We start from the raw sequence: 15,623 nt of genomic DNA, 5'->3' as shown, positions 1-15,623 counted from the left end.
CGAGACTAGCTCGTTGAACTGTGTATATCTCTTCAAGTACCCTTCAGAACGATTTCGCACGTCTTATTCCATTTTCGTCGCTCGAAACGCATGAAATCCAATTACGCCCATTCCGTATACACACTCTCGCGCAGAAAAAAAAACGAGTTTTTTTCTATTTTACTTAGGCACAAGTGAAGCGACGGAGAATACATTTTGCGATCAATAAATAAGTTTTTCTCGAAATCGAGTGGAAACGAATGTCGGACCAAAGGTGTCCGTTTTTGCCCCCCAAAAGAAGAATCAATCGTTGCTTATAGAAATAAACGAGCGTTGCGTGCCAGTGCATCATCAAAAATGCGCGCGAAATACGCATCGTGTCTTGGCTCTCTGCTCTCTGCTCTCGGACGTGTTGCTTTATTTCCCCATCGAATTTTTAATCCAAAGCAATTTAAATTGAGCAGTACCTGTGTGTGTGATGGTTTCCTTTTCTCCAGTCCTTCTTTCTGTTGCTGCTGCTGCATCGCGCATTGTGTCGGACTTAATTATAAGCGCACGGCTCTCTTTATAGATTTTATACCGCGGCAGCGCGGACTGACTGCTGCCGCTGCGGAAAGTTGTGCCGAGTCATGAAGCGGCTACCAGAAGTAAGAAATTCTGCACTGCTTCTGCTTCATATATATATATATATATATATATATATCTAAGACAGAAAGAAAGACAGAGAGATGTGGACCGGATTATTTGTTNTATTTTTTTTTTTTTTTTTTTTCATTATTCTTCGCTCTCTGCGCGCACGAGTAAGCTGCTGCTGCCGGTCGAGCAGTAATTCAAACAGCCTCGTGTCCGAGACACACACACACAACAATGCCAATCGAGAAGCGAAGATATCGAGGCGAGGAGGAAGAATAAGAAGAAGCGAAGAGAAAAGATACGGCTCCTCAGTCGTTGTGTGTCGTGTCGCCGTCCATTGTTCGGGGCTCATTCGCGCAATTTGTCAAGGTGTGTGCATGTATGTATGCGCGCGTGTAAGACGAGTAGCGAAACTATTAGTCAATGGACAACGACTCGAGTCTCAGTCGGCGGTGGCGTTTTTTAAATTCCTCTGCCTCGTTCTCCTTGGCTGCAGCCGCAATGTTGTTGACTCTTTATATATATAAGTAGGTGCCTTTCTCGAAACATCGCACGACCATACCTAAAAAGCTGACGCGCGCCGCGTTTACGATGCTTGCTCTTCGAAGCTTTTTGCGCTCGAGCTGGCCTCCGGCAGAAAGATGCACCACTACTACTGTACTCGGAGATGTACAATAATCCTTTGGTCGTTACCGAGCAGTTTTCCGAGCTCTGCTTTTTATACGATTGTGTCTCGACACACACACCCACAGAATGATCTTCGCGACGCAGTAACACACGTATACGTTAAACATTCTAACGATTCTCCGCGCGATACTCATCATAAATACACACACATAAGTGAAAGTTTCTTCCTCTCGAGATACATGTACAGTAGAAGGGTGGAGAATCGTCGTAACGCAAGCTCAGCTAAATCTGCAAAGCTAACAATGTCTCTCGCACAGAGAGAGAGAGCAGTTAAATTGTCATTTGGTATATCAAAGGGACCTCGGGTTGGTGAGCACTCAGCGTACAACAGCCGGCGCGAGGATAAGGCACAAGGTAATTTGTTGAAGGTGCCGACTCTAACGCTTACGGGCAACGCACAAAGAGTGTGAGAGGGATTTGAGCTTAGCTTTCTCCCTTCTCTGTATCCATCTATATATACATAAATGCGATTCGCATCAGACGCATAAGCATTGCGCCCAGGCCAAAACCGCCCCAAAGGCCATTGTTTTGTCGTCTCTCGCTCTCTTACTTCGCGCGCGCAGAACTATAATAGAATTTCTAGTCAATTTCGTATATAACCTGTTGTACTATACCATTGCTGCTCTTTCCTATATACATACACAGACGAGTGTCTATGTGTCTGTGTATGTAAGTGGCCCTTGGGCTCGCTCGCACAGCACAGCACACACACTTTGATTTATCAAATCGTTTTCACGGGCGCGCGCGCCAAGGCGCCTAATGGCTTTTCGCGTATCGTTCTCGAAGTTTCGTACATAAATATGTATAATCGATCGATCAAATACATACCTGCTGTTTTGTGTACTACCTGCGCGTGCAACGTGCTCTTGTATAATTTTGGTCAATATTTTGCGCTGTTTCGTCGCTGCAAAATCATGGAAAAGCTGCCAAATGGCGAACATCGGATTATAAGCCGTTTTGCGCGTGCAGTCGTTCCCAGTTGAAAATATAACATTTACACTGCGTATACGGCAGCATAGACGACGAGAGGCTATTGACCAATAATAAAAATTCAAATATTCCGCTCGCGATCATTTGCATAATAGAGAGCATTTGGTGCCCATACGGCTGGCCGCGCGCCGCACCGCCACGCGCGCATTTGTATTCAAATATACATTTTCACAATATTGATAGTCGAAGAGAAACAGGATAAAGCCAAACATCATCTCTCTCTCTCGCTGCGTGAGAGCAAAAGAGAGAGTGAGAGAAGCGGCACCCTATCTTGCTATCTCTAAAATATCCGATGGGGATGCTAGATATATTTCAAACGGTTCAGAGCATATTCGTCATTTGCATACACAGCCCGAAATCGATTTGACATTGGCCTCTCGTAGTCGTAGCCGGTGCACATCGCGTTCGTATCATCTGGTAATACCCGGCTATATCGGTGGGTAATTTTTTTTATATACGCCGACACCTTCATCGCTCGTGTTTTCGGGATGAACGCGTCGTAGTTGCGGGTGATGCGTGCAGTCCCGCGCGCGCGCGTAATATTATGTGCGCTCTCATATTAGAGTTGCCAAAGGACGAGATATGTATTCGACACGTTGAATCGACGATTTAATGGTCTCTCTCGTTCGGCAATTGGATTTCATCGTGACCCCCGCTCTTTGGAGCTTAAGAAAACTTCGTTTTACGCCACCAAATATCAGCTGTCTTCTGCCTCTGGCTATCCCCGAGCGGACTGTATGTTTTTTTAATTGTCGTATTCTCGTGTGCTAGATGTGTACTGTACTTTTACGGATATGTCAAGTATGCTTTGTAACAAGTCAATGGTTGGAATATATCATCTTCAACAAAATTGATGTACCAAACAGTTTTAAAATGATTAAGCTTCCGTACAGTAATTGATGCTTTTTGAGCGAACTCGATGTGGTCAAAGTTTCTTCGGAAGTGCTTAGTTTTAGAAGGCCGAAAATGTTCTCGAAGGAATTGTCCCTAAATTTAGAATGTTAAATCGTTTCATATATTACATAAATAGATAAATCGGTAACTGAAATGTAAACAATATCCTGATCATGTTTATAGTGAAATAAATTAGTTTGAATCGTGTCTTCCCCAATGAAACAAGCCATAATACCAAAAGATAAACTTTAATTATTCAAATTTCCTTGGTACTAACATGAATAATACATCGTCTAGTTTAAGCAACACAATGGATACAAGTGAGAAGAAATCCGACGAAATTATCTCAAAAGATGATTCAAATCAACTCGACATTGTTGTTTCAGACGAAAAAAAATACGTTTGTGAAGTTTGTCAACAGGCATTTACACTAGAATCAAGCATGGTAGCACATCGAGAGATAATTCACAATAAACAAAAGTACTACGCTTGTGACAAGTGCGAACAGAAATTTGAGTTCCGAAGTCATTTGAGTAGACACCAAATATTAGAGCACAGAGTCCGGAAAGATTTTTCGTACGACGGGTGTGAGAAGAAATTTATGAAAAAATCGAGTTTACTTATACATCAAAAATTGATACACGAAGATCGAGACTATTTCAGGTGCAATAATTGTGAGAGAAAATTTGAAAACAAATTAACTTTACTCAAACATAAAAAAATATTCCATGAAGTTTTCAAAGATTACTTATGTGAAAGGTGCGCGAAGAGATTTGGAAATAAACAGACTTTGCTCTTACATATAAAAAAAGTCCATGAGGATTGCAAAGATTTCGCATGTGACAAGCGCGGGGAAAAGTTTAGAAAAAAATCGCACTTGCTCTTCCACCTCAAGAGAGTACACGAAGGTTTCAATGTATCTACCTCCAAAGTTTTCAAAGATTATTCATGTGACAATTGCGGGAAGAAATTTAAAAATAAATCGATTTTGCTCAGACACCAAAGAGAAATACACGAAGTTCGTAAAGATTACGCATGCGATAGTTGCGAGAAAAAATTTACCCGAAAAGTGCTTTTGATTAAGCATCGAATGACAGTTCACGAAAGTCGCAAAGATTATGTATGTGACCATTGCGAGAGGGGATTTGGGGATAAAAGTAATTTGAGAAGACACCAAAAGACAGTACACAAAGGTTGCAAAGATTTCGCATGCGATAAATGTGAGAGGAAGTTTGGATTCAAATCACATTTGCTCGAACACCAAAAGACAGTCCACGAAGGTCGAAAAGATTACGCATGTGATGAATGCGAAAAGAAATTTGGGGTTCAAAGCAATTTGCTCATTCACCAAAAGACAGTCCACGAGGGTCGCAAAGATTACGCATGTGATGAATGCGAAAAGAAATTTGGGGTTCAAAGCAATTTGCTCATTCACCAAAAGGCAGTCCATGAAGGTCGTAAAGATTTCGCATGTGACAAGTGTGAAAAGAAATATACACAAAAAGTGAGTTTGCTCTCCCACCAAAAGATAGTTCATGAAGGTCGCAAAGATTACGTATGTAACAAATGCGATAAGAAATATGGATACAAATGGATTTTACTTTCACACCAAAAGACAGTCCACAAAGGTCAGAAAGATTTTGCATGTGACAAGTGTAAGATAAAATTTACAATAAAATCGAGTTTGCTCACTCACCAAAAGACAGTTCATGAAGGTTGCAAAGATGACGCACATCGCAATTACGAGAAGAAATGATCAGTCACAATTCTAATTATGTATTGATTCTTATGTACATATATTTGTGTAAATATTTTTCAATAATTTCAATGAAAATTGTACCAAAATTATTCTGTCTTACCTTAACTTCGGGCGTTTAATTATCATTACACCTTTGTACACTGTGATCGTTGTGGTGTTTAATTTTGTAACCAGATTTCGCATACTACTAATTACTCTGTCCGTTTTTTGGATACTTGGCTCCTAGCTCTTTATGCTTCAGTTCAGAGTTTTTTTAATGACTTGTTCAAAACTGTAAATGGCGCGAGTGTAATTTTAATTGTAATCTTTATCCTCTAACTTAGTAAAATTTGCAATGGTATAGTAATTTTCTCTACATTATTTTCTCCGGCGCAGATGTAACTCAGTCGCGAATAAAGGTTGCAAAAAATTCAGGGCGATCAAGGTATGCTGAATAGTGACTATAGCATTATGAAATAGATATCAATTTGAGGTGTTCAACATTTTATTAGTTTACAATTAATTTATTTATATTTACTTCTGAAATTTTATTGATTCTTTTGAAATTCAAACATTGTTCTTACATAATGAGATAGCATCAACTCTTAATGTTGTTATAACAGAAAATTTTTAATAAGCCATTCAAAACATACGTTTAATTTTATACATTCATGAAGTTATAATGCGCTATCGATGGGCCGAATTAATGTGGGCTTGAAGATTACTCTTCGTTGTATATTTCTTTTCGCATGTATCGCAAGCATGAGTGATGCCTCTATGCACCACGTCTTTGTGGTATTTGAGGTTACGTCTAGTTTTGAATTTTTTCTCGCAAAAATTGCATGAGTGTATGATTCCATTATGCAATGAATCCGCATTCCGCGTCCGCATTCCGCATACATCACATGAGTATTTGACACAATTTTGCACTGAATCGATGTGGATTTTGAGACTGCTTTTTTGAGTAAATGTCCTGCCGCATATGTCCCATGAGCAGTGGCTATTACAATTGTGGGATAATTTGACATGTGTTTTTAGTTTACTCACACGGGAAAAATTTTTTTTGCATACTTTGCATACGTTTTTTGTATCATTATACACCGTACCAATGTGTTTTTTGAGGTTATGTTTGTTGTTAAACTTTTTGGTCATTCCCCTCTCTTCATTATGTTGGACAAGTCCACGATCGAAATTCGATGTCGATTCTACTGCAACATCACTAATGTCTTCTGTTTCACTTCGCTCACGTTTTCTACTTTGATTATGTTCCGAGTTTCATAATCATCGGTATCTTTTTTATTCGACAAGTGATTTGAAGAATCATCGTCAACTGTCTTAACCGCTAATAAGTGAATGTTCGGCTTGACGTCTTCAAATTCACCGACTATTTCCACTTCGTCATCGAATTCACATTTCCGAGGGGTATGGGCCTGCAGGAAAATCAAAACTATGTGAGCATTTTCATAAAAAACAACTATAATACGAATTGATTGTAATTATTAAATCTTACCGAATTTTCTGGTGAAAATGGTAGGAGTTGGGTTTTTATGATCGGGGTTTTCGTCAATCATTTTATAATTATGTCTACTGAAAAATACATCACTAGGCTCCTCTTTTACTGTGAAATAACCTCAATCAGATCAAGTATTGTGTTAAAGTATTTTCATAATTTCATTTTCATAAAATGAAAATTACCTGACAGAATAATTAAATAAACCACTGGATTCCATTTTCACTTGGATTTCACATGGAATTTCGCTAACAGTTAACCTCTCTGTATTGATCGAGCAAATTGCACGGGAAAACTTATGAAGAGCAGAGAGCTCGTTCTGTTGTTTACAATTACTAGGTAGTGGCATGCGTGACCGCTCCGTGTGTTACTCGGCACGCGGTCGAGCAAGAGCTATAGGGCGTTTTCAGATTGTCACGAAATGGTCACTTTACAGATTTGCCTGGAGGAACAACAAACAAGGTCTCTCATTTACTTAACCCGCAGCACCTTGTTTGTTGTTCCTCCAGGCAAATCAGTAAAGTGACCATTTCGTGACAATCTGAAAACGCCCTATAGCGTCTCATAAACACAGTTTTTCAAAATATGGCGAGCACAGCTTTATGTGTTCTTTGCCAGTTTTTCCATGCATCGTAGATTTTATTTAATTATATTTACAATTACAAATCATGGAGTGAAACTAAGTCATTATAATTAATGTAATTGAAAAAATTAAGTAACGTAACTCATGTCTGCTTGAATAGTAAACATATTACGGAAAAATAAGAAATGAAAAAATGTGCAAAGGAAAAGATGATAGAAAATCTACGTATTTATGAAAAGCGCACAAATCCGATCTCACGAGTATAATCAAAGTTAATTCACGTAAATTATAAACGATTAGTTCGGCAAAATACCGAGCGTTGCAGCTCCAGCTATACTCGAATAGCTCACATTGCGCGCACGTATCTCTAGGTGTTTAATGCTATTAGAGGGACATTTTACAACTTTGCACCTGCCCATCCGAGCTCCATATCCGATACCCAAGCGCCTAATCTACCCACAAGCCGAAAATTCAGTGAATTCTGTAGTAAGCGCACAGCACAGCAGTCACGCGTATTTTCTCACTCACTCATCATTGCCGCATCAGCTTATTTATGCCTTTATATACCGTATAATCCCTTTTGCTAATTACCAACTCGCTTCTCTCTCTCTCTCTCTCTCTCTTTCTCTTCGCGTCAATGTATACACGACGATGTATTATATGTAGCGAAGATATACAAGGCATTGCGCGCGTGGCTCTTTTCCGTCTCACTGATTTGCTTTTCCTCTGCCTGCCGCACCCGAGCTTCCTAGAGAGAGAGAGAGAGAGAGAGAGAGAGAGAGAGAGAGAGAGAGAGAGAGATTACGTTCTACGTGGAAGGATAAATGTGGTTTTTTGCATGCGCATAGGAACTTATATACGGAGAGCAAAGGGTTGCGAACTTCTCCAAAAGACTAAATCGCATCAGAGCCCTTGACAAGCGTGATAATATTCAATAAACATCCTGACATACACATCATTCAACACAGTTTTTGTCCTTTATCAATTTAATTTTATTTTATTTTATATCGTTACTAATGTGTTTTTCTCTTATTCATTTGATTGCAGAATCGCTAGCTGAGTTCGAGATCGAGAGGAAGCAGCGGCAGCATTCCTCCTCCGACAGAGATCAAGTCAAATCTCCTCTTCAAGGTTAGCTCGCACGTTCCAAGTTATTTAATATTATTTAAACAATAATTTTCTTGCGAAACTTTTTTTCCGCATTCGCAATTAGAAAATACTTTTTTAACGAATTCGAGGAAAGTATTTTTTCATAAAAAAAACTAATTTTAATTAACGCATAAAGAACTTTGAAACATCGCGTGTGCAGTTTGGCCGCGCAAAAAAGAAGTACGAAGGCCTAGCCACGAGGAAAACTCAATATTTCTTCCCAAGCCGCGCTAGACTTTTCCATTCTCTCTCTCTTCTTGCGAGTGAGTGAAAAACTGCCACAGTGCACAAAATTCCTATACAATTATTATATACCACCACCAGCGAGGTGGAGTTTAATACTCGAGCGCGCGCCCGAAATCCGAAGTTCGATCTTTAATTAGAAACTCGCACGTGAAGTTGGCTGCTGCTTGGCTCAGCTGTGCCCGAGCTCGGCTCAGTGTTTCTTATAGCCCTACTCGCATACACTTACTTCTTAACGCACGACTGCGATAACTTTTGGCCTAAGTTTTGGACCCCTTCTTGCATGCGCCACTTCTTCTTCTTCTGCTACTTCTACTTCTTCTTCTTCGGGCTCGCACTCGACGACGACGACGCGCACAAAAAGTGCAGTGTTCGAGTTTTCTGTATGATGGAACGCGCGCGAGTTCGATTATTGCACTCTCCCCCGGCCGACGACGACGACGACGCCTATGTATAGTTGCAACGTCGCTGCTGCTCCCTATCCACCGATAAACTTATTATACTCGTCTTTTCTTTAAGTTTCGAGCCTTCGCGCAAGTTAGCAAAAGGGAGTCGAAGTTGGAGTGCGCGCGGCGCGCACGACTTTTTGCGTCGAGTGTGATTTTCGCGTAAAATTTTCAATTAAATCGACATCGTCACTCCCCCCTACCCCTACCCGAGAGTACTGTGGTATAAGAAATTTTCATTTAACAACGACAACGACGAAGCATCTGTTGGGAGGCCCTCCAACGATGATCTTTTTAATAGACCCTTTATGCCTATTTTATGAATATAGTCAATTAAATATACTTATCTTGATAACTCGATTAAATCGTGGACCATTTGAATAGAGAAAAACTTGGTATCTTTTTTATGCATTGCAGAGTCACGCGCAGGCTACTATAAGAACTCGGTCCTCTTCACCAGTGCAACCTAGAAAATAGCGTAGTCCGAGGCTGCAGGCAGATTGTCGTCGCCGCCGCCGCAACATTGAAACCAGTGATCCAACTGCCATTTTCCGAAGGGGAGATCGACGCTCTTCCGCCAAGTACACGTGAATGTGAATCACGATGAAAAAAAAATAACATCTCCGTTTCGATCTTACATTCTGATGCGACATGGCACACTCACACATCGAGAAACGCTGGGAAAGAATTTTGGGCGTTTATTATAAAACACAATCATCGTTTCTATCGTAATTACGTAGGGAAGTAACAATTATAAATATATATATATATATATATATATACTTACTGAGAATTAAGTAAGAAATTTTAAACATTTTATTGTAGTTAAAGTTGCGTATGTAAGACTCATGAAAGACGACGAATGGCATTCATTAAAAACGCGGTAAAAACGAAAAGAGTATATTTCAAATATCGTACTCATTTATCGACTATAAAATAATTTTTAATAGAACATAATATAAATAAGAGAATAAACGTGATCCGCGCGCAATCGTATCGACGATACGAGCGCGGGATGTTGTACATATTAGCGATACAGGATGCGAACTACGCGAAGAACGTGAAAATGAGAATTGAGTATAACGATGTCGTACATATATTATATTATACATATAAAAAATATAAATGAAAAATTGTGAGAGATAATTCTAAAGACTGCTTCATCGAGGGACGCTCGCCCGAGTCCTTGTACGCATGAGCGTGAAAATCGTTTTTAAAACGAGGAGAAAATAAAAATTTGACTTTAGTCTATACATTATATAAATATTATTATAAACGTAACATGGTTAAACGTATGGATGCAAATATAGTTATATACGAGAGCGAATCGAAGATCGAACTATTATATACCGTTCGCACTGATAAACCAACCGATTGAAAAATAAAAAAAATAGTTAGTCCATCGTATTCGTAAGATTCTTTATTATATTTATAAATAAAGTTAAGAGAATAAAAAAAAAATAAAATAAAAACGTGGCTCGTTCGTTCATGCTAAATATATAAATATGAATATAAAGTATATAAATATAATTATATTATATAGAAAATTTCATCGCATCATCTTCATTATCGTCCATTGTGACTTGGTATTTAAAATATACACATCTCGTCTCGGTCACAGTCGCGAATGATATTATCATTATCATCGTAATTAGTATTTGTCATTAGCTCAATTGATTATCACTGTTACTCATGAATCGTCAATATTAAAAATTAAAAGAAGCGAACGAGAGAAACTTTCTTCCATGAATGTAACGTCAAAGCTTACATCGTATTTGTAAGGTGGCATCGATGCACGAGCTAATGATTATGGAGAGGTCGATTATACCGTGCATGAAAACTTTTTTAGAGAAAATTCGATACGAGTGATTTTTTCAAAGTCGTTGATTACGTAATATTTCGAGATAAACAATATGATTTCAATACAAGAATTTAAACAAAAAATTAATTTGATCATTCAGAATTTAAAAAATTCAATCATTTTTGTAAAGATAACAATAATAATGGATTCACGTGATTAAACATTTGTACCGAGGTAAGTCGGATACGTCTTCAATATAAATATTATAAATAAAAGTATATAAAATAAAAAGTAATCGTTTCGACCCAAAGCAAAACTTGTGCGTGCCAAAGTAAGTTTGGATACCCACTATTTTGTCATGACTTTCAAAAATTCACACGTTTGATGCACCGCAATCCCGAGGTATAAGAATACAAGAATCCTCGCTCCGCGCTCTTGAAATCGAAAGACTCATTAGTTTTGTATAAGGTAGCATCGATTTGACCAAATTGCAATTTTCTCGTTTATACACCGTCTGTCTGCCTCGATCATTTACACAAAAATTTATCATCTATAAATTGAATTTCACGAATAAGAATCAATTATTTCCTAAAAGAGAAAAAAAGATATTGCCATCGATCGAAGGCGAAGCGTCGTCGAAGAAACTCAATCTTTGAAAAAAACAAGTGTACAAATTTTTTTTAGTCGTATAAGTAACGAGAAAAAAAACATGTTTTTAACAGTATTCTTGTGTTGTAAAATTTAAGTAATTATGGTATATGTCTACATACATAAAAATACCGGCAATATCCGGGCTAGTAAAGAAAAAAAAAATTACATTGTATAAGTAGAAAATGAGAATTTAATCCCCGATCGCTGACTCATACCTGCAGTTGCCGGATTGTAATCGCATCACATTTCTCATATACATTTTACACTTATGTATACACGAACAGTCGAAACTCTTTCCCTCTCTCATGTACACACATATCGACGCACACAATCACACACGTACACATACACACAGAGATTCGCAAAAACACACGCACGAATAAAAAAAACGACACCTATGAGTAAGAACTATAACAAATAGATAAAGTAAAAAAAAATACAAAATTAACTCGTATATTTATAAAAGAATTAATTCTCCTTGATGATGTTATGATGATATGTGTATGACAAATCCAAGGGTGTTTATATCGCTGCGGCAATCATCGTCACGCAAAGCACACGACAACCTGCGATTCTTTTCTTGCTTTTTGCATATAGTATTTTCCCGAGCAGGCAGTTGAATGGGTGTCGCAGTTTTTGCCATCGATAGAAGTATATCGTATTTGAATCGTAATATACTTCGTGGGCAATTCCGCGCACGTATTGCAACTGTACGTAGTCATTATTATGTAGCGTACTACTACAACGTATTATATATATAATATACGAAAAAAACACGGCATTTTCTGGTTAGCTGAATAATAATGTATAATGGCTGTAAGCTGACGAGTGCGTTTTTATTTTTGCTTTTGTAATTAGCAATGGGTATACATACACACATATATTGATATATGTTGCGAATAAAAAAAATGAATAATTTCTTCTGTATAGAGTCGTGACGATTTGCAAAGAGAATGAATTTAAGATAAAAAAAAAGAAGAAGAAAAAGGCGACTGTCCGGCGAGCAATAAAGGATTTTTTCTTTTTCTTATTCCTGTAATAACACTCCGAACTGCGAGCGTTAGAAAATTATAAATTTACTCATGTAACTCAACTAATAAACTACGTATAAATAATAAATAGTTGTTATTGTAAAGAACACGATCATTTATTAAAGTAAACATCCAACTTCCTTGATTCCATGAGAAAAGTTTTGAATTTTGGCATTTGTTCTCTTTAAAAAAGTTCATTCATTTTATTTTCTAATTTAAATTTAAAAATTGAAAGTTCTTTTACAAAACTATCAACACTCGAACTTAACAGAGGTCGAGAAAGGAGCACACAGCTTAACACAATGGGAGGTGCCACCTGCCTGTGAGCAATGCTTTCGCAAAAATTCTTATCAATTTGCATTAGGTAAGTGTTGTATGTACTACAGCGTAACGTCACGCAGCGGCATATGGCTGACAGTAATACGTGCTACAGCGCCCAGCGCTGCTCGTGTAACGTCATTGGCCTCGCGAATGCACCGAGCCGAGCTCCGCCCACAGCGAGACTCCTACATGTTAAGTGCACATTTGATACCATTTTCATAAATAATGATACTAGGTGAGATAAGACTACTCCGAGAGAGGTAGACTTTAACAACCTTATCGACTTTGGAATATGTATGTGAGTTTGACTTGCTACGGAGGTACACGAACTAAAACGCAGACCATCGAGATTTGTTCAATGTTTTTCGCCTGCTCAAAAGTATTAGCAACTTTTTTCATGCAACATTTCATATCATTCTGAATCGTTAATTTTTTATAAAATTTACTATCTATATTAGTGGAATTTTTGCATATTACAATAAAAAAATTATTTCAAGTTTAGTAATGACACGAATTATATAATTTGTAATTTCGATATAAGTTTTTATATATTACACGTTGAATGAATCATAGTCCATTAAAAAGGTAATAAAAAAACTATCTGTCCATGATATCAATCATTTTTTCGGTCAAAAAATGCCGGATCTGGACGTGATAAAAATCCAGGCGTCGACACTATCGGTATGCAAATCGAACAGCACTATTCAGTAAATTAAATTTCTGGGTGAACAAAATATTTGTAAAAATTGATAGATGTAAATAAAGTATATTTAATAGATTGGGCAATGTTTTAAATAAATTTTTCTATATATTTATAATTTCATCGGCCAACCACAGGTCTACCGAGTATCACAAGATCCTACAGATGATCGGCGCAGGGACTCGCAATAATTGTTTACTTTTCCTGAAATAAAAATCAAACTTGGGGTATATCGGATACTTGATAAGAGTTGAGTTACATATTTAAGTCATATTAACCCATTAACGACCAAACTGCTTGATTTTTTTGTTGGGTTTCGCAGCGATTTTTTTTTTGTAGTTTGAGGCTTCTGAAAAGTTTTGTATGAACCTATTTCGATGTAAAATTTAATGTCCTTTCAGATACTGAGCTCAAAATTTCAATTCTTTGCGTAATAAAAAAGTTATGGCTACTTATACGAAAAAAAACGAAATATGAATATATTCAATAAAACATAACTCATTTTTACTCGAAAACTACTGAATTTAGAGAAAAAGTGCAAAAAACCAAAATTTGGAAAGGAGTTCAAAAATTCCATAAAAATTTTCTGAGATACCTTGATAGTCGTGATCACCCCTGATCATATTTATATCGTGATTCCCTAACGGTAACATGGTAAAAAAAAATCAAAATCTTGATTTTTTGCAAAAAATTTTACGTTTTTTTTCGTATAAGTAGCCATAACTTTTTTATTACGCAAAGAATTGAAATTTTGAGCTCAGTATCTGAAAGGACATTAAATTTTACATCGAAATAGGTCCATACGAAACTTTTTGGAGGCCTCAAACTACAAAAAAAATCACAGCAAAAACTAACAAAAAAATCGAGCATTTTGGTCGTTAATGGGTTAAAGCCATAATAATGGGCCATCGGCCTCCTTAAAATGACGTTGAATTTTATATCAATCCACGCGATGAATTTGTATTAACTATTATGTCAGACACGAATGATATAATAGCATTATCAACAATTATTTCGATAAATTTGAAAGAGTTGAGCTCCAATTTAGACATGGATTTATGGCGCACTACAATGGAAGAAGCAATTGCGATAGCGGCACAGTGAGGCAGAAAAAGACTGGCCCGAGCACTCGCACAAATATATTTTCATTCCGGCGTCGATTACAATCGACCGGGATTCCGTAACGCGTTCCAAATATTAACACTAAAATGTTCCGGTTGCCAGATTTATACGATTATTTTTACCTTGTCACTTGCAGATTTATAAATAAGTGTACTCGCCATCTAGTGGTAGAGTGAACGAGAACTGGTCTAAATTTTTTTGAAACGGCTAAATTGTCATTTGCAGGTTATTTCAAATTCGCACAATAACTGTAACATAATTGAAAAAGGAAAATCGTTAAAATTGGTTATTGATATTTTTAACAGGTTTACAATATTTTCAACTCAAAAGTTGTCAAATAAAAAAATTAGTTGAATACTCTTTTTCATTAATTGTAATTTACAAGGTTCCATAAATGTTAAAAGAAACACGTTGGTAAGATCAATATCGTTTAATGAAATTTACTCAATTTCATCGTAACAGATACAAAAGTCAACAATTATATTGAAAAACTAACGACGGAATGAGAATTTATACGATTATTTTAACTTTGCCACTTGCAGATTTGCAGATAACTTCACTCGACATCTAGTGGTAGAGTCTTATTATCGCATTTAAAGTGGTGGCCTTCAAGCCAAACTGTTATTTTCAGGTTATTTAAAATCAATATTGATATTTCTAATATGGTGTAAAATATTTTCAACTTTAATAAAAAAATTGTTGCAATATACCCCTACATTCTTTTCATTCAATAATTAATTATGAATGTTCCATAAGAATTAAAAGAAACGCGTTCGTAATATCAATATCGTCTAATGAAATTTACTCAATTTCATCGTAACAGTTAAAGCTAATTGCCTTGATTTGACTGAAAAAATTGTTCTTTCTCCGAGAAAACATCTGTTGTTCTCCCCGGATGAAAAAAGCTCAGTACAACTTCAAATCGACCTGTCTAATAACACAATCAACGACGTACAGGCCTGGCATTGTCACGGGCTGTCTTTGGGGAAAACTTACCCGAGCTTCGCCAACGTAAACATGCAACTTAATCGACGCCATTACTCTAATTAAATACATTAAGCAAGCGTTTGCCGAGTAATTATTTTCATTTACTGCCTTATTTCTTTTAATTATCACGAAGCACTAGTAGTAGTACTGGGTGAACT

The 15,623-nt window shown here is 37.1% G+C and overlaps 1 protein-coding gene across 3 annotated transcripts in view; it reads left to right on the top strand.

The window, feature by feature from the left end:
* The window catches only part of LOC106654289 (dachshund homolog 2), a 198,547-nt gene extending 188,209 nt beyond the window's left edge, over positions 1-10,338 (top strand). For all 3 annotated transcript variants that reach the window (XM_023461057.1, XM_014374081.2, XM_023461058.1), the window contains 2 exons: positions 8,062-8,145; positions 9,270-10,338. In XM_023461057.1, the coding sequence (XP_023316825.1) occupies positions 8,062-8,145; positions 9,270-9,322 (137 nt within the window). In that variant the 3' untranslated portion in view covers positions 9,323-10,338. The remainder of the gene's footprint in view (positions 1-8,061; positions 8,146-9,269) is intronic.
* Positions 10,339-15,623: the final 5,285 nt, after the last annotated feature.

Source organism: Trichogramma pretiosum, unplaced genomic scaffold (assembly GCF_000599845.2).
Source record: "Trichogramma pretiosum strain Unisexual culture from Peru unplaced genomic scaffold, Tpre_2.0 scaffold94, whole genome shotgun sequence".
NCBI lineage: Eukaryota > Metazoa > Arthropoda > Insecta > Hymenoptera > Trichogrammatidae > Trichogramma > Trichogramma pretiosum.
The sequence above is the reverse complement of the archived record's forward strand: the minus strand, read 5'-3'. Positions and strand labels throughout refer to the sequence as shown.